Below are 18748 nucleotides of genomic sequence, written 5' to 3'. Positions count from 1 at the left end.
GACACCGCGGTTTGCGGTGTAGTATGGTGCGGTGCGGTCGGTCACCGTGGTTTGTCGGTTTAGATGCTCACCCCTAGCATATATAGCCAACAAATGTTGTTTAACTTTAATTTTATTTAAATATTTCAAATTTGCTTCCCAACTTGAAGAAATAAACATGGATGTGTTGTTATGTATATAAATAAAAAGAAAAGTACACAAACTGTGTATTAAAGTACATTAGAGAATTGTGCTGTGTGTTATACTTAAAAATTCCTTAATGTAAATATCTCTCTTTTAGAATAAAAATCTATTTTTTTTTAAAAAAGAACAGATATTGGAGGCTTCATCATTCCATTTCAAAGGTCCCATCTTTGCTTCTTCTTTCTTTGAATTAAAAAGAAAAAGAGGAAACTTTCAGACCCACGAGAGGTCTCACCTGAATTTTCTTTGAGACAGAAACACCTGCAATTTATGGGAGACAGTGGAGCTCAATAATCGTAAGCCTCTTGTCAAGATTTCACAACTTTCCTCTTTCCTATTTTGAGAACAAAAGAATTAATTTTTTTGTTTGTTATATATTCATTTTTTTTATATTATATAAAAAAAGCAGGCTTTTTACATTTTTATCCAAGAAAAAAAAACTTCGGATAAGAGATATCCGAGCGAACGCCCTCCTCCCCATTCTCTCTCTCACTCTCACTTCAGTCGCCATAACCACCAAGCTTTGTGGTTAACCTCTTCTGTAAGTGTCTGCTCCTTTCTTTTACACACACACACACACATTCATACATACATATATATATATATATATATTTATGTGTATGCATATTTCGGTATCTCAGGGGCAATTTGACAAACACTAACGGGGCATGGAAGAGAATTTTGTTTAGTGTCTGGAAATTGCTATCTTTTGCTGATTTTGTTTTGTTCGATTGGCATTGCTCTTCAAGTATGTATTGTAGTAGTGGTAGTTTCAGTTATACTTGTGCTGCTTTTACAGAGACTGTGATAGTAATAGCTACTTCTTCGAGTCATTATCATAGTGTGTCATTTAAAGGAAGAAGCTTTGGAAATAATGTAAAGGTTTCCTCGTACGGGCACTTGAGAAAACAAATGGGTCTATGTGGGTTTGTTATGAAAATCCCAAAGGAAGGAGTGGAACTGAGTCTAACCAAGGAGAGGAAGAAGAAGAAAGTTTTGAAATCTTCGCAAGAGTTTATAAGGGTTCTTAAGTCTACCAAGGACCCAAATTCTGCTTTTTATCATTTCAAGGTTGTTGCTGAGCAAAGTGCCCCCTCCACTTCTAATGTTGTTCTCACCACTAAAACTTGCAATTACATGCTTGAAGTTTTGATGACTCATAAGAGGGTGGAGGATATGGCTGCTGTTTTTGATTTAATGCAGAAGAAAAAGGTTAAACGAAGTTTGAACACTTATCTAGCTATTTTTGATGGTCTTTACATAAGGGGTGGAATTCGACAAGCACCAATTGCGCTTGAGAAGATGAGAAATGCTGGGTTCGTTTTAAATGCGTCTTCATATAATGGGCTGATTTGTTTTCTTCTCCAGTCAGGGTTTTGTGGGGAGGCTTTGGAGGTTTACAACAGAATGGTTATGGAAGGGATGAAGCCTGGCTTGAAGGTTTATTCAGCACTGATGGTGGCATTTGGAAAGCAAAAGGATACTCAAACTGTAATGAGTTTGTTAAAAGAGATGGAACGTTTGGGATTGAGGCCTGATATTTATACATTTACCATATGCATTAGGGTTCTTGGAATGGCTGGGAAAATTGTTGAGGCCTATGATGTATTGAAGAGAATGGACAAAGAGGGATGCAAGCCAGATGTTGTTACTTATAATGTTCTCATTGGTGCTCTCTGTAATGCAGGTAAAATTGATCATGCAAAGGCATTGTTTGTAGATATGAAAGCTAGCAGCCACAAACCTGATCGTGCTACTTATATCACTTTGTTGGGCAAGTTAAGTGATTGTGGAGAGGTAGATTCTATGAAAGAAATTTGGGATGAAATGGAAGCTGATGGTTTTGCTCCTGATGTAGTTACATTCACCATTCTTATTAATGCTCTCTGCAAAGCAGGCAATGTTGACAAGGCGTTTGATACTTTGGATGTGATGAAAGAGAAAGGGATCTCACCAAATCTTCGTACTTACAACACCTTGATTAGGGGACTATTAAAGGAAAGTAGTTGTGTCCCTGATATTTTCACATACAACTTGTTACTTGGTGAGCATGGGAAGTCGGGGAAAATCATTGGTGAGCATGGGAAGTCAGGTAAAATCACTAAACTATTGGGAATATATGAAGAAATGTGTAGTAGGGGATGCAAGCCTGATACAATCACATATAACATACTCATTTCCAGTTTAGTGAAATTTAGTTGTGTAGATAAGGCTATTGATTTGTACTATGATCATGTTGGTCGTGATTTTGCCCCCTCTCCTCATACGTATGGTTCGCTCATTGATGGACTTTTTAAGTTAGGAAGACACAAAGAAGCGATGCTTTTCTTCCATGAGATGGCAGAATATGGATGCAAAGCTAATCGTGCGATTTTTAATATTCTTATAAATGGGTTTGGAAAAGCTGGAGACGTGGAAACTGCCTGTCATTTGTTCAGAAGAATGGTTAAAGATGGAATAAGACCAGACCTTAAGACTTACACCGTTCTTGTGGATTCTCTCTGTCTTTTAGGAAAAGTTGATGATGCTCTGTGTTACTTTGAGGAACTAAAGCAGAGTGGTCTTAGTCTTAATATAGTTTGTTATAAACTTTTGATTAATGCACTTGGAAGATCACTGAGGGTAGAAGAAGCTTTATCACTCTACAATGAAATGCTGAGCAGAGGAATTTGTCCTGATCGTTACACATACAACTCACTAATACTCAGTCTTGGGATTGCGGGAATGGTGGACCAAGCAGTTTGTATGTATGAAGAACTACAGCTTAAGGGTTTTGAAGCTGACGTTTTCACCTACAATGCTCTCATTCGAGCCTACATCACGTCAGGGAATACAGATCATGCTTTTGCAGTTTACAAGAAAATGATAGTTGTTGGCTGCGACCCGAATGTGGGAACGTTTGTACAACTTTCTAATCAGACTCCTAGTGTTTTTTCATAAGACCATCCTAGAAAAGGTAATGGGCTTTCCCAATATTTCAGTTGAAAACTTGAGGAACTAAACATGGCTCTATTATTTTTATTGTATTGTATTACAATACATTATAATATAATGCGGCTAATCTTATATTTTGTAATATTTCTAATATAAACTCTCTGTTTTGAGAGAACATACGCTGACCACAATATCTCTTCTTTTTCATTTTGAAGTTTTTTCGCTTGAGGTGTCCTTTCGTTGCTCACATAACTGATGCAGAGGTAAATGAGCTTTTTGGTGGATAAACTACAGCTCAATTTATGCAGAGTCAATGGAGAGGTAAACTTGTTTGCTATTTGGTCTTTCTTGCCTATAATATATGAGATATTCCAGTGTATTCAATCTTCATAATTGGTCTTCCGGCTGCAGATCCAAGGCTTGGAAGTCTTCCGTCTGCTGAGTTTATCTGAGAGAGTTGTGCCTATGTCATTGGACAATGACTATTTCTCAAGACATGGTGGCTGGTAAGCTAAACACTAATTTATCTTTGCACAGCTCATTGCCTGGTATGCATATATCCTTGGACAATGACTTTTTCTCAAGACATGACCATTTCTTGTGTTTTCTGCTGCCATTTTGTGGTTTTGTTTGTTCCTCAGGGGATTGCCTTTGATGGTGGTTGGCGAGTAGACACGGTTTGCCCATTGCTGTACAGTTGAGAATCTATTTGCCTATTCGAATCGGAGCCTGAACTGTTCATACGCTCTTCCTATTCCCCAAGGGTGTTTTTATACTTTTTCCTTTTGGTTATTACATCAAGGAGTATAGTAGCTATGGCCATTATTTGTGGCTATATTTTCTTAATTAAGCCATTGTTGTTATTATTGTTGGTTTGAACATTATACAGAATGAAGATAAATGATTGCTAATCAAGCTTTTACTTGTTATGAGATCTCTTTTATTATTGTACTGGCAAAGATGCATCCCTTGCAGGAAGTGGAAAAAAGAAATAGTGGATGCAAGTGTTGTTATTTTTATTTTTTTGTACTTAAAAATTCCAACTTTGGTTAGGCTTCCTCAAATTTTCAGTTTTAAAGCTTGAAGAAATAAACATGGCTCTGATATGTATCTAATCTTGCCAAAAACATTGAAGAAAAAAAAAAAACAAACCAACCCTTTCTTTGTTACATTATATATTTAGTAGAGAAATGTGCTGTGCACAACTGTATTATATATTATATTATATTATGTGGATAGTATTAGAGTTTGATTGACCTATTTATTTATTGGGTGCCCATCATCACAAATGAAATTGGAGTTGGAACAGAGGCGGCGGGGCTTAGTTTTTACCATTTATGGCTTCATCATCCCATTTCCAAGGTCTCTTCTCATCTTTGCTTCTTCTTTTTTCTTTTAATTATATATGTAGTTATAAAAATAAAGAACGAAACTTTCAGACCCAGGAGGTCTAATCTGAGTTTTCTCTCTTGATTAATTCTCTCTCTCTCTCTCTCTCTCTCTGGAACAGAAATTGCTATAGTTCTTATGGGAGTCAGTGGAGCCGGAAAATCGTAAGCCTCGTTCTAAACTTTCTCACTTCTTGTTCTTAACCAAATAAAAAAAGTTCAGAAATGACTGAATTTCTCACATCTTTATCTTTGTTTATGCGCATTTATCATAATTTTTAAGAAATGCGTCTTTATAATTATTGTTGAGTTAGCTAGATTATGTTTATATTTTTATTTTATATATATATATACATATAAATTGTGGTGAAGCAGTAAAATTTTTCAGAACAGAGTAAAAATCAATACAACACTACTCTGCACCTTCTTTGCTTTGTATATAAATTTTTCTGGTGAATATTTTTTATTGTAAGCGTATATTATATATATATATATATATATATTGCTGGTTTGTGTGGTTATGTAGTACAATAGGCGAGATGCTGGCAAAGAAGACAAATTTTATCTTCATTGATGCAGATGATTTCCATCCCAATTCAAACAAAGGTAAATTTACTTAAACAAATTCATACATCGTTATCCATGTTTTTGTATAGCTTCCAAAAGTTTGTGTTTTTCTTCAAATATCAGAAAAGATGAAGAATGGGATCCCTCTTTCAGAAGAAGATAGAATCCCATGGCTTGAAACACTTCGAAATGTCTTAAGACAATGTTTAGAAGATAAGAAAAGCACAATTCTCGGTTGTTCGGCACTGCAAAAGCAATTTAGGGAGATTCTTAGATCGGCTGATCCGAACTATGTACCACAAAGCTATGTCAGCAGCACTGTCAAGTTTGTTCTGTTGGATGCTACGGCTGAGGTGCTTGCGGCACGGTTAGAGAAGAGAGCTGCCCAAGGAAAGCATTTCATGCCCTCTACCCTTTTAAAATCACAGTTGGAGTTGCTTCAGATTGATGATTTAGAGAGTATATCAAAGGTAGATGCCACTCTCACCCCTCAAATTATTGTAGATACCATTCAAACACTCATATTATGAAGAGATTGTTCAAAACTACATCTTCAAGTTTTGTAAAGAGCTGTGTTTGGTATTGATATGGATTGTTCAACAGTGCAAGGAATCTCATGATGACATTTATCGAACCAAAATAACACTTCTTGAATTTCGCTTTACCATTACATATTGACCATTATGGTAGTATTTTCTGCATCATATATTTCTTCATTTTCTTATTTAATCCCTGTCATGTTATTGATTGTAGTTAGAATTCTAATAAAGAGAGTAGAGGAAAGTCTCTTGTTAGATCTGGAAATCATCAAGCTTAAACTTCTATTCTCATGCATAATTCTACATATATACGAACAAGTTTAAACAGTACACAGCTCTATATAGCTCTGATTGTTTGTGCTTCAATAATTAGTTAGAACCAAAATATTTTCTTATGTTGTGGCCACGAAATGAGAAAACTTGAGATTATGAATTTCGTGTAAAGTATCACCTAAATTATTTTATTTCAAAGTGACTATTACCTGAATTTTGACCCAATTGAAAATATTTTAACAGAACCAAACTTACCAGTATAATTTATTTAATATAAAGAAAATATTTCTAGTGACTATACATATATTAATTCCAACAGTGCATAATATAAGAACAAATTTGAACTGTATAGAACTCTATTTCTAGTGACTATACATATATTTAACATGACTATTCCTATTACTTTCAAAACATGTACTTTAGTTTGATGGAGCAAGCCAAGATCTTGTACTCATTGAAAAACCAAAAGCAAGCATGTTTACAAAAGCCACAAACCAGCAAAGGACCAATGATACCCACGAAGCCAATTGCAAATCCAACTGCAATGCCCAATCAAAACCGGTATTCCTCTAGGTGTTGTCTCTTGATCTTCTTTACACTTTTTTTTTTTGCTAGTGGTAGTCCACAAAGTTGATTTCCGTTAGAGCATTTCTAATGGAGTGCCAAAAAGTTGGTGCAATGCTATACGACTCCAATAGTATTTCAAAAAATGTGTCAAATTTAGCACAAAATATACTATAGGTTAAATTTGACACGTCAATAAATAATATATTTTTTTAATTACTATATTATCGCTAATTATTTATTATAATTTAGTAGTGGACAACTAATGACCAACCATATTTTTTATTTATTTATTTCTTTTAATGACGCGAAATTTTTTGGAGTACACAATTTGGATTAATAAAAAGTAAAAAAAAAATTAATTTTTGCAAATATTGATTTTTTGTGTTAATTTGCTTCTTGTACATTAGAGCATAATTTTGTAAATATTGGTCTAAATATGGCATTAATTCATTTTTTTGTGTTAAATTTGGCACAAAATTTACATATTGCATTGGAGATGGTCTTATAATAAGAAGCTTCGAAATTTTATAGTTGGGTGCATGTTGAATTTATTCATGATAAGTTGTTGTACGACAAATTCAAGTGATTCAAGAGACTATATAATAGATACTATAGCTAGTCTTCGATTAAATATAGAGAGCCAATTATTCCAACTTAGTTTACACGTTTTGATTTGTGCACTATTTTTCTCTTGAGAGACTAGCACTACTCCACCATCAATGGGAATAACAGTTCTTGTTAGATACATATAAAGAATTTCTTCTCAATAGACAAAATATCATCGAAGTAGTATTAATTCCACCCTTGTTTACACGTTGTATGTTGTCCAATATTTTCTCTTATTGCATCCTTTGTTCTAATTTTTTAAGGGTAGGTAACTATTGGGTACCCTGTATTTTTGCAAAATATCATTTTGGTACCTTGTGTTTACAAATAATGCTCATTTGATACTCTATATTTTTAAATCGTACATATCAGGTACCCTACATTTTAAAATCGTACATATTTGGTACCCTGTATGTTAAAATTGTACATATTTGGTACTCTAAACTCAAATTTAATTAATAAAATTTTACCAATTTAATCAAATTACTCTCAATCATACGAGCTATAAATTATATATAACTGTTGACAGTTTGATCATATTGACAAAATTTTATCAATTAGGATACCAAATATCTATGTTTTCAAACTACAGAGTACCATATGAGCATTATTGAAAACAGAGGGTACCAGAACGATACTTTGCAAAATGACACTTTCTTATTAAATACATATGCCATTAGGAGTTGTAAATATAGGCCGGATTTTTTGACATGACATGAAACCGACACGAGCACGAGCACGACACGACACGACACGAAAAAAACATGGATACGACACAACATGATGTTACATATTAGCACAACATGACATGACAAAGTCTACACCCTACGATGACTCCCAGATGGAAACGTTGAATGTCTACAAAGTTTCTTTATGGGAGTCATCGCATGTTCACTTATGATAACTCCTTTAAATTTAGTAAATAAAATTTGTACTCTATATGTCATAATTTAAAAAAAAAAGCATATTAATATTATGAAATGATATATGTTATTTAATTATTTATCATATTTTATATTTTTAAAAATATCATATTATAATTTCTAGCAAAACTATAAAAAGATATTCATCAACCATAGTTTTGTTTAAGATTATTTTAAATAAAATCATACTATTTGTACAAGAAAAAAATATATTAGTTTCATATTAATTATAAACAAATATATTATAACTTTATAGAATTATTTTCAAAATAATAAAGAAGAAATAGTATTTTATGATTATTTTTTAAGGCAAATGTGATCATTCATTTTATTTATCTGTTTTTGTTTCTTTATTTAATTGTTTTTACATTATTAAAACTATGTATGTGTATTAACTTTTGTTGGATATGTATGTTATTGTAGGTGTATTATATTAACTTTGTAAAATTATTAAATAAAATATATATTTTAAAAAAACATTAAAAAAACTATTTTCACTAATTATGCTTAATATTTTAGCTAAAAAGTCCTTGTATGCTTAAACACTGTTATGTGACATATATCTTAATTAATTTGAAATATATTATTTACATACTAGATCAGTATGATAAGTGTGTTAGGTTTTTTTTGATATTTTACTTGGTGTTTCATTTCCAATATATTATTATGAAGTTTTTCCAATGTATATAGTTAGTTTTTTTTTATAAATAAACTACTTAATGTAATAAGTGTGTTAGTTTTTTTTTTCTATTGATCAATCTCTTCATTTAAGTTTCCCTTTACACCTTATTTGAGTTTTTAAAAATTCACTACTAATATTCTATACCTAGCCGTCCATTCTCTGTTATTTTTTTTTTTAGGAAATCTCTTCACATGTGTTGAGACTTACCCACACAAACATTAGATTGTTTTAGAGAAAGACTTGGAAGACTGTGAACTTGTTTCAAAGCTGTTTGGATTCATTGCAATATCTAGCATTTAACAAGGACAAAAGGTTAAGGAATCCAAAGGGTGTAGTTATTGTTCCGCTACGCATCGCGTAAGTACTCTAATGATTTTATTATTGTATTTACGAATCTTTGTATGAAAATCACTTCTATGCATATATTTATATTTTTCTATTATATATTATTTTGGGTAATAAAAAATATGTACATAGACTTATATATAAATGAGATCCTTCAAATTATTCACCAAGGCTTTTGGTTGACTTAAACAAGTGTCACTTCATCAAGTCTCTTTCTATATTTGGTATTGGCAAAAAGCTTTCAAAACTGTTGAAAGTAGAAACGTCCTCTTCTGCTCATCAAGTAAGACTTCATTATATATGCTTAAATCCTCTTCCCACGTTCGACAAAATGTACACCAAATATGACTTTTCCAAATTCCAAGAATTTTGTACTCTTGGCCTTGCTTCCTATTCTCACTTTCAATAGTTTGACACTATAAAATTCAAATAATATCACGTGCATTAGATAGCAGTAGAAAAATAATAGCATTATTTATGAAATTATATGCTGCAGTTATTTATTTTTAAAAAAGGTCTCTATTAATAATTATAACTTTTCTTTATTTCATTATTGATGAAAATTATTTGTTGTACCCATTTAGTTCGTCGGTAGAGGGACAAGATGATTTTCTTTGTTCGTAAAGTCTCTAAGGATAACTTTTTCAAAAAAAAAATATAATAGTTCATATTAATAATAAAATTGTGATAATATAATAAAAAGTAGACTAAGATACTTGTATTAAATTAATTCTTAGTGAATTTAAGCAAAAGAGTTTTCGTAAAAATAAAAATACATATGAAAGTTGACCTACTGACCCGATTTTTCAGCATTGGGATCATCAAGTGGTGGAGGTGGATATTGAGACTTCAAGGATAATAGCATGAGTCTTGATGTGCTCTTCCAATAATTGAATGTGCTTTCTAATCTCAGCAATTTCCTCAAAAGTGGTATAGGGAAGTGTGTACAAGAAGAGATGGTGATCAATTGGTTTCTTGATTACTTGAAGTAATTCCAACAAAGTTTAAAATTTGACAGCATTTTAACTTTGTGTTGTACTCCCCAGCGCCATTTAAATTGCTAATTATATATATCAAACAGTTGTATATTATCCGAAATCTCAATTTTTATCTACATTTAAATATATTTATGAATAATTATAACCTTATTAATTAAATACAATATATATTTAAACATATTACACTAGAAAATGTTTCATTGTTCAAATTACAAAAATATAGTATCTAGTACTATCCGTTGAGCATTGGATGAAATTTTAACTTTTTATAAGAAAATTTCGAATATAAAATAATCATGAGAAAAATTGTACTGTACTTATAATTTCTGGTCTTCGATATTAAATTTCATGACACAAATTTCTCATTTCTTGATTAAGAGACGTTTGAAAAATCAAACTTGATGACATTTGACAACGGAAATAGTATAAAATATGTAGTGGTGTGGTCATAGACTCACAAAATAGTAAGTCTTGAAAGGAGTTGAAACATCCATCAACTAAGAGATCTCCAAAAGATTTTCTATCACATTGACACTGAAAATTATGTATTGATCAATTTGGGCTATTATTATTATTATTTTCCATCAATTTTGTTGTCAACATTAAAGATTTTACATAGAAACTAAGTAATTGTTTATTTATTAATTTTGTTGACATATGTAATACCCTATATATATATATTTTGAAAATTGAATAATTTCATAAAGGCAAACAAAATACTATTATTAATAAAATGGTCCACAACCACCTATAGTGGGAGACCTTATTAACAAAATAAAGACAAACAAAACAATAACAAATTAAGACAAAGTTGTTACTAACAAACTTTTGCAGAGCAGTAAAAAAAGCTTAACGAACTTGAAATATCAACACTAATACAATCTAATTAAAAGGATAATTTTGTTAATTTAAGACATTCTAATTACCTTTTCTAATTATGTAGCTTCCTAGTTAGTTTAGTTAAACAACATAATACAAATTATGATTCACATTTGGAGCAAATATGCAATTCATACTATTGTTTTTCCCTTTAATTTACTATTGTGATTCTCTCTACCATTTAGGAAAGGTTGATATGATGCTCTGTCTTTCTAATCAAACTTCCAATATTGTTTCATATATAAGATTATAATATAAAGTCATGGTTCTGTTATTTTGATTGCATTGCATTAGATTATATTATAATGTGGCTAATCTTATATTTTGAAACATCTCTAATATAAACTCTCTGTTCTGAGAGAACAGACGTTGACCACAATAAAGTTTGTTGTTTTTCATTTTGAAATTTCTTTACTATAAACATGTCCTTATGTTCTGATCAACTTGTAACTTGTATATAAATATATAATCTTTTTCATTATCTCTATTTGTCATAGTCCCTCTCGCACTCTAATCTCTAGCTATGTTGTTCACTCTTTTGTGAATTACTTTGGTTTAGTTCGTGCTCAGTGACAATCTCTTAACCAAGGTGAGTGTGATCACTTTAATTTTGTATTTTGATTATAGATGAGAAAACAGAGTTAGAAGAATACAAAAGAAGATGAATTTGGCGCAAATATAAGTTGTGGTTTATATATTGTTTGATTTCTACTTTATTATTTGATAAATATTTGCAAGAAGATTTCTTTGGTTTAACATTTTTAGAAGAGCGAGCTTCAAGCTTTGGAAGCAACAAATGTGTATGAGGTGATTTTCTTTATTTTTATTATGCACATGCACGTGAGTTTCAGTCCCTTAATAATTCACGTTAGAGCTTATTATGATACTAATCCAACTTCTAATGTTTTTTAGAAAGTCTGTCTTGGAAAAGGTAATGGCTTCAAATATTTTCAGTTGAAAATTTGAAGATGTAAATATGGCTATGTTATTTTTGTTGTATTGTATTACACTTCATTATAGGATTGTATTGTGGCTAATCTTATATTTTGTAATTTCTCTAATATAAACTCTCTGTTTTGAGAGAATAAGCGTTGACCACAATGTTTCATTTTTTTCAATTTGAAGTTTCTGCAAAGGGTAATGGGCTTTTTGGTGGATAAATAGCTCAATATATGCAGAGGTGAATGGAAAGGTAAGCCTATTTTCAAGTTGTTCTTCTCATCTAAATGAGATTTCTACTGTATTTTAGTGTGGTTCAGGGACAATGGCATCTTTGATATTGTGTCACTTTCAGCCTCTTCTTCTTTTTTTGTTGTTATTTTGTTTGAAGTATTTAATTGTTAAATTAGATTTTGACTTTTAACGTGATTGCTTATTTTGTTGTTAAGCAATACTAAAATAAAACACAAATTACCTACATCTTATACATAAAACCAATACGACCTTCTTTGCTTTGCATATAATTTTTGTAAATCCTATAATTGGCATTTTTATAGAAATATCTTTTTCTTAAAAGATAAATTGGTGGATTTAGTTGTTTCCCTTTATTATAATATTCGGAAATGTTTGTTTCCCTTTATTATACTTTTCGGAAATGTTTGGTTTCCCTTATTATAATTTTCAGAAATATTTGTTTCCTTTTGTGTGAAGTTTAGACAATAATGTGCTTCCTTATTTAGCCTATGTTGTTTCATTTTGTTTATAAAGGAAACAAAGTACATTGCAAATATTCGGTACTTACCCAAAGTTGTTTTTGGATTATTTGCTAATATATTTTCGTGCAGCTCAAGGATTGCAATCAGGAAACTGGTTCTTAATGTCATTAATTATTGTTTCCTTTTTGAGCTTGTTTTTTATCCGATACAGGTCTGAGTTGTCCCCACCGATATCGCATCTGTCGGATGAGCATTTTCTAAAAAAGGCAACTCTTCATCAATCAAGAATAACCACTGTGATTCTTGCCTTTATTAGAAGAATTCCTTCTCTGTCTTTGTGAGCACGAAAAAGACTCTATAAATAGGGCTCTAAAGGCAGTGAGAAAAGTGAACTCTTTGGTGCATTATTCGTGAGCTTTACTGTAATATTTGTGAGAGTTTCTCTTTGTATTCAAGATCATAAGTATTCACGTGATCTTGTAGAATTATGTGTGCTTAGTTTTTAGTGGTGAGTTTATACCATATTCATGAGTGAATACACATTGTAATTTGAACACAACATTTATAGTCTTCGGGAGAAGATTTCTTACAAGCCTTGCATCGGGAGGATGTAAGCACTCGCTGGCCATTGAAGGGAGTTCAAGTGGTTGAGCGTTTCAATCAAGATCAGATTAGTGAAGAGAAGTACAACAAGTTGCGGCAAATCTCAAGAGGGGAGTCTTGTTTTGTTTAAGTCAATGTTTTTGTACTTGTGATTCTTTATTAATTGGTTTTATTCTCTGGGCGTGGCCCCAAGGAGTAAGTTACCCGAAAGGGTTTCTGAACCTTGTAAAAATTAATTGTGTTCTTTATTGTTTTGCACTATCTTTTTATTGTGTTCAGTTTTTGTCGTGACAAGTTTGGTTTCTGTCCCGACAGAACTGTAAATAGTGTAAACAGTTAATTACCATTCCGCACTTTAATTAATTTACTTGGTTTAATTAATTTGGTAATTACTAAAAACGAAATTTCAATTTTTATGATTAATTAGATTTAAAACACTTCCACATGTCTTGAGGAAAGCCATTCAAACATTGATAATTATGAAGATGAACTCCTTATACTTAGAGTCGAGTTTGTTGTTAATTATAGTTGTTAAACACTGCATTTGGGGATATGTTCAGTGTTGAAGAAGTTCATTAGGGATGACATTTATCGAATAAAAATAACACTTCTTGAATTGTACTTTACTAGGATATATGGACAATATGGTATTACTTTTTACATTATACAATATAACCTTGATAAATTAATACTTTATGAATTAATAAATTATACTTTTGTCTAGACTCGACTTGAAATAGTGGAAATTAACATTCGATTAATTAATAACATTGGTTAAATTATACTTTTGTCTGGTCTCGACATTATTAATTTAGAGAAGTTTTACAGTACATTTCTTCATTTTCTTATTTAAACAAAAATTAGTTTTCTGAGAAGTTTAGGGACTGACCCCTGAGGCTAGCCCTTAATGTTTGAATGGTTTCAAGAAAATGAAATGTATAGTTTATATTATAATAAGAAGCTAGAACCAAATATGTTTTCTTATGTTTAAAGTCTTAGCAGTTTCATATCATGAATAACAGAAGTTAGAGCATTGAATTTCATGCAAAGTCTTAGTATCTTTTTTTTTTTAGGATTTACATACCATCTATAATTAATACATGTATGAAGTTTTCTTATAATATAAACCATACTTCATTTCAAAATAATTTCTTTTTCTTAAAAAACAAATACATGATTAAAACTTGTAAGAGAAGTTTGGTAGCCACAAAATGCTCATCACTTCACAAAACAAAACAAGAAAACAATCATTACGGCTTAATGGATTAATAAAAAAAAAAACAGAACAAACAAATAACATAAAATAAATCAAAATCTTGAGAATGATCGGAAGTGATTGCATTTAATTTCCAGTATTATATATATATATAGTACAGGTCTTGTGTGTCCAAGACTTGAGTCAACCATTATCACAATTTCCTAGTGTTTGGGCTTCGAAAGTCTTCACACAACAATTGCTGGTTTGTGTGGTTACGCAGTACAATAGGTGTGATACAGATGATTTCCATCCCAATTCAAACAAAGGTAAATTTACTTAAATTTCTATTATAACTATAAACTATTTTATATATCAGCATCCATGTTTTTGTATAGCTTTTAAAATTTTATGCTTCTTCAAATAACAGAAAAGATGAAGAATGGGATTCCTCTTGCTGAAGCAGACAGGATCCCATGGCTTGAAACACTTCCAAATGTCTTGAGGAAAAGTTTACAAGATAAGATAAGCGTGATTCTTGGTTATTCAGCGCTGCAAAAGCGATACAGGGAAATTCTTAGATCAGCCGATCCAAATTATGTACCACAAAGCTATTGCAGCAACATCATCATGTTTGTTTTGTTGGATGTTGTGGCTGAGATGCTTCAAATTGCTACAGAAGAAATTTTTTTCATGCTCTCTACCCTTTTAGATTCGCAGTTGGAGTTGCTTCAAATTGATGATTCTGAAAGTATATTAATGGTAGATGCCTCTCTTGCTCCTCAAATTATAGTAGAAACCATTCGAACATTGATAATTATGAAGATGAACTCCTTATACTTTGAAAACTAACTGCAAGCTAGCTACTGTTCAAGTTTTATATTAGAGTTGGGTTTGTTGTAAGAGAAGTTTGGTAGCCACAAAACAAAATGGTGTACCTTTCAATATTATAATACCCCAATATATTTCACAAAACAAAACAAGAAAACAATCATTACAACTTAATTGATTCCAAAAAAAAAAAAAAATAGAACAAACTACCAGAAAATAAATCAAAATGTTGAACAAAAAGAGTGATGAGTCTTTGGTCATAAGGCAAACGAGAAAATGAACAAAGCTATATCTTATTACTAAAGCCATAAAACATGATTGAGCCTTCTAATTTTGCAGCTTGTACCTTACTCTGATAAAGCAATCCTCAATCTTGTACCACATATACTCGTTGAAGAACCAAAAGTAAGCACGTCTCCATAAACCACAGGCCAACAAAGGACCAATGACACCCGCAAAGCCAACGCCAAATCCGACTGCTATACCCAATCGAAACCAGTATTTTTCTTCTTCATCTTCAGTACTTGCATCATTAGGTGTTATCTCATGATCTTCTCTACACTTTTTCAGGAGTGGAAGTCCGCAAAGTTGGTTCCCAATATAGTAAGATTGATCCATGCTCTGTAGTTGGGTGCTTGTGGGAATTTCTCCTGAAAAGTTGTTGTATGACAAGTTTAAGTGATTCAAGAAAGTTAAACTTGACAAACTTGGAGGAATGACACCAGACAGTTGGTTCATTAAGAGGTTAAGAGATTCCAACATATCCATATCTTTTATTTGATTAGGAATGCTTCCTTGGAGAGAGTTTCTTGACAGATTCAAAGATTGTAATGAATGGAGATTTGTGAGCTGTATTGGGAAGTCTCCTGATAAATTGTTATTTGAAAGATCTATGCTAGCCACCAATGATAGGATGGTGTTGTATTGACCTTCCCTTCCTTTCATCACCACAATTGCATTTTCCATGAACACACCCGTATAAAAAGAATACGAGATTAAATGACCACTCAAACTTGATTTATTAATCATGCCTTTAAAATCTCCGAAACATCTTGGTATGGTTCCAGAGAAATTGTTATAAGCGATGTCCAAAATCTGAAGTTTGTTAAGGTGACAAAGTTCAGATGGAATCATCCCACTCATCTTATTTGAACGAAAGCCAAGAAACATTAGATTGGGAAGACTAATTCCTATCCATTTGGGTAGACTTCCCACAATGTTATTTAGACCAATGTCGATGACACTTAACATTGTACAATTTTGAAGGAACATAAGTATGTCTCCAGAAAGGGTATTATTACGAAGGTGCAATGATTTCAGTCTATGTAGAGATCCTATGGACTTTGGAATTTGCCCAGTCAAATTAGCATTACTCAAATTTATCACTTCTAGTGATGGCAAGTACTTCCAACAATCAGGAATATTGCCTGACAAAGCATTGTCCCCAAGATGAAGAATAGTCAATTTATTTGGCCCATCATTTGGTTCACCACACAAATGATGGGAAGTATCCCCTGATAAGGAATTATTGGAAAGATCTAGCTCTGTTACAGAAGAAGATATACGAGATAAATGACCCTCAAACTTATTGGAACTCAAGTATATCATGCAAATATATTTAGAATTAAAATGCATATCAGGAATACCCCCACTTATTTGGTTATGGGAGAGATTCAAGTAACAAAAATTGGTTGATAATTTCCAAAACCTATTGGGAATGGCAAATGAAATTCCAGTTTGGGACAAGTCCAGGAACTGTAAATACTTTTGTGATTTGAGCCAGTTTGGAAATTGGGGGCCTAGGCTCCAAGATCTTAAACATATATCTGAAAGCTGAAAGGGTGGAATCCAATAAGGACTCACTCTTAGTGTCAGTGAATTTCCAGAAGCATCTAAATATATCAGGTTTGTGAGATTGGCAAAGTGAATTTCTGAGACAACACCTTCCAAAAGATTATTAGAGATATAGAGTGCTTCTAAGGTAGAGAGAGATCCGAGACTTTCAAGCAAAGTTCCTTTGAATTGGTTCCCAGCAATATCTAGAAACATCAACGCTGATAGTTTCCCAAGGGAACGAGGAATGAGACCCGAAAGCATATTACGTGCAAGAGAAAGATAGGTTAGATTTTCAAACATCTCAATGGTGTCATCTTTTGGTTGACCAGAAAAAAAATTTCCACCCAAACTCAACGATGTAATTCTTTTTGGGTTGCAACCAATCAAACTTTCAAGGGCATCTGAAATGTCTCCCTCAAATTTGTTTTCATTCAAAGAAATAATTTGTAAATTGGATAAACTTCCCATAGATGGCGGTATTTTTCCTTCTAAGGCATTATATGATAGGTCAAGATAAAACATAGAAGTTAGATTTTCAATGGCATTTGATACGACTCCGTGCAAATGATTTGAGCTAAGTCTCATCATTTCAAGATTTTTAAGACTGTAAAGGCATCTGGGAATGGTGGAGTTAAAGTTATTCCCATATATATCAAAATATTTTAGAATGGTCATGTTATGGAAATGGCATGCAATTGAAGCATCAAGATTGTTGCCACCAAGTAAAAGTTTGGCCATATTTTTAAGACCAAAAAACCAGTTTGGCAAAGAATTAAGATTGCCATAAGAAACATCAAGGTATTTTAGAGTAGACAAGCTCTTAGGAGGACTATTGGGAAGTGGGCCTTCAAAATCATATCCTCCAAGACCAAGATGGACAAGCCTACTGAGATTGAAAATCCAATTTGGCATCAAAGAGTTAAAATTATTGAATGAAATATCAAGAACCTTTAGAGATGTGAAATTAACATCAGATGTCTGATGGATATTGGTGAGTTCACAAGATGACAAGTGTAATTCCATCAAAGAAGGGATTTTGTTTATTGAGAGTAGCCAATGATCAGATGTTGCACTAAGATTCACTCTCATCTCTAGATATTCTAGTGAAGAAAGATAAGACAACCAATGAAGATTATCAGCATATAATTTGTCACGATAATAGCCAATAACATAATCACTGTAAAGAATAAGATGGCTCAAACTCGATAGATTTCCAAGTTGGTAGGGGATATTTCCCTCAAATCCTGTTCGAGTGAGATTTAAATATTTCAAACTCATCAAAGAACCCATGAAGCTGGGAATTTGAGTTCCCCCAAAATCATTGTAGCTCAAGTCTAAGTGAGTAAGATATGTAAGATTAAGTATGGAAGGATTTACCTTGCCACTTAATGCACCATTATATTTACTTGTCACCTCATGATAAAGAAAATCATAAGAGATCAGAGGATTAGCAAGTCGGAGGTGTGTGACATGGGCTGTGATGTTGTCACAAACAATTCCAGTCCATTTGCAGCAGTCATCTCCGTTGGCAACCCAAGAACTTAACCTATTCATGGGATCAACAAGGTCTTGCTTGAAACTCAAAAGTTCTTGTTTCTCACTTTCGATACAGAGTACGTCATGGATTTTTTTTGGAGAGGTAACAGTACTGGTAGCAGTAGCTTCTACAAGAAAGATAAAATTGAGCAGAATAAGGAGAAGAGTGGGAATTATTGGTTTAAGCGAATATAAAGCCATGTTGATG

The 18748-nt window shown here is 32.2% G+C and overlaps 3 protein-coding genes across 4 annotated transcripts; 2 read left to right on the top strand and 1 right to left on the bottom strand.

The window, feature by feature from the left end:
• Window positions 1-337: 337 nt before the first annotated feature.
• Window positions 338-4049, top strand: LOC133834437 (pentatricopeptide repeat-containing protein At4g31850, chloroplastic-like). Of its 2 annotated transcripts, none has more exons than XM_062264047.1 (6): window positions 338-479; window positions 593-724; window positions 825-3139; window positions 3333-3438; window positions 3529-3623; window positions 3759-4049. In XM_062264047.1, exon 3 carries the CDS (start codon window positions 934-936, stop codon window positions 3121-3123), a length of 2190 nt encoding a protein of 729 aa, XP_062120031.1. In that variant the 5' UTR covers window positions 338-479; window positions 593-724; window positions 825-933; the 3' UTR covers window positions 3124-3139; window positions 3333-3438; window positions 3529-3623; window positions 3759-4049. The 2 variants fall into 2 exon arrangements, with proteins under 2 accessions (XP_062120031.1, XP_062120032.1); XM_062264048.1 differs by having other exon boundaries at window positions 352-479; window positions 590-724.
• Window positions 4050-5044: 995 nt separating this feature from the next.
• On the top strand, window positions 5045-15207 carry LOC133778847 (uncharacterized). Its single transcript, XM_062218867.1, has 4 exons — window positions 5045-5111; window positions 5196-5531; window positions 14496-14666; window positions 14768-15207. Exons 1-4 carry the CDS (start codon window positions 5045-5047, stop codon window positions 15187-15189), a joined length of 996 nt encoding a protein of 331 aa, XP_062074851.1. The 3' UTR covers window positions 15190-15207.
• A 23-nt stretch (window positions 15208-15230) lies between these two features.
• Window positions 15231-18748, bottom strand: LOC133834436 (receptor-like protein EIX2). Its single transcript, XM_062264046.1, has one exon. The coding sequence runs from the start codon at window positions 18739-18741 to the stop codon at window positions 15496-15498; it is 3246 nt and encodes a 1081-aa protein (XP_062120030.1). The 5' UTR covers window positions 18742-18748; the 3' UTR covers window positions 15231-15495.

Source organism: Humulus lupulus, chromosome 5 (genome assembly GCF_963169125.1).
Source record: "Humulus lupulus chromosome 5, drHumLupu1.1, whole genome shotgun sequence".
NCBI lineage: Eukaryota > Viridiplantae > Streptophyta > Magnoliopsida > Rosales > Cannabaceae > Humulus > Humulus lupulus.
This window is presented reverse-complemented; position numbering and strand designations above follow the sequence as displayed.

Coding starts and splice junctions, on each gene's coding strand:
- LOC133834437 (XM_062264047.1), top strand. CDS start 934: ATGTATTGTAGTAGTGGTAGTTTCAGTTATACTTGTGCTGCTTTTACA.
- LOC133778847 (XM_062218867.1), top strand. CDS start 5,045: ATGCTGGCAAAGAAGACAAATTTTATCTTCATTGATGCAGATGATTTC. Junction 5,112..5,195: donor CCATCCCAATTCAAACAAAG/GTAAATTTACTT, acceptor TTCAAATATCAG/AAAAGATGAAGAATGGGATC. Junction 14,667..14,767: donor CCATCCCAATTCAAACAAAG/GTAAATTTACTT, acceptor TTCAAATAACAG/AAAAGATGAAGAATGGGATT.
- LOC133834436 (XM_062264046.1), bottom strand. CDS start 18,741: ATGGCTTTATATTCGCTTAAACCAATAATTCCCACTCTTCTCCTTATT.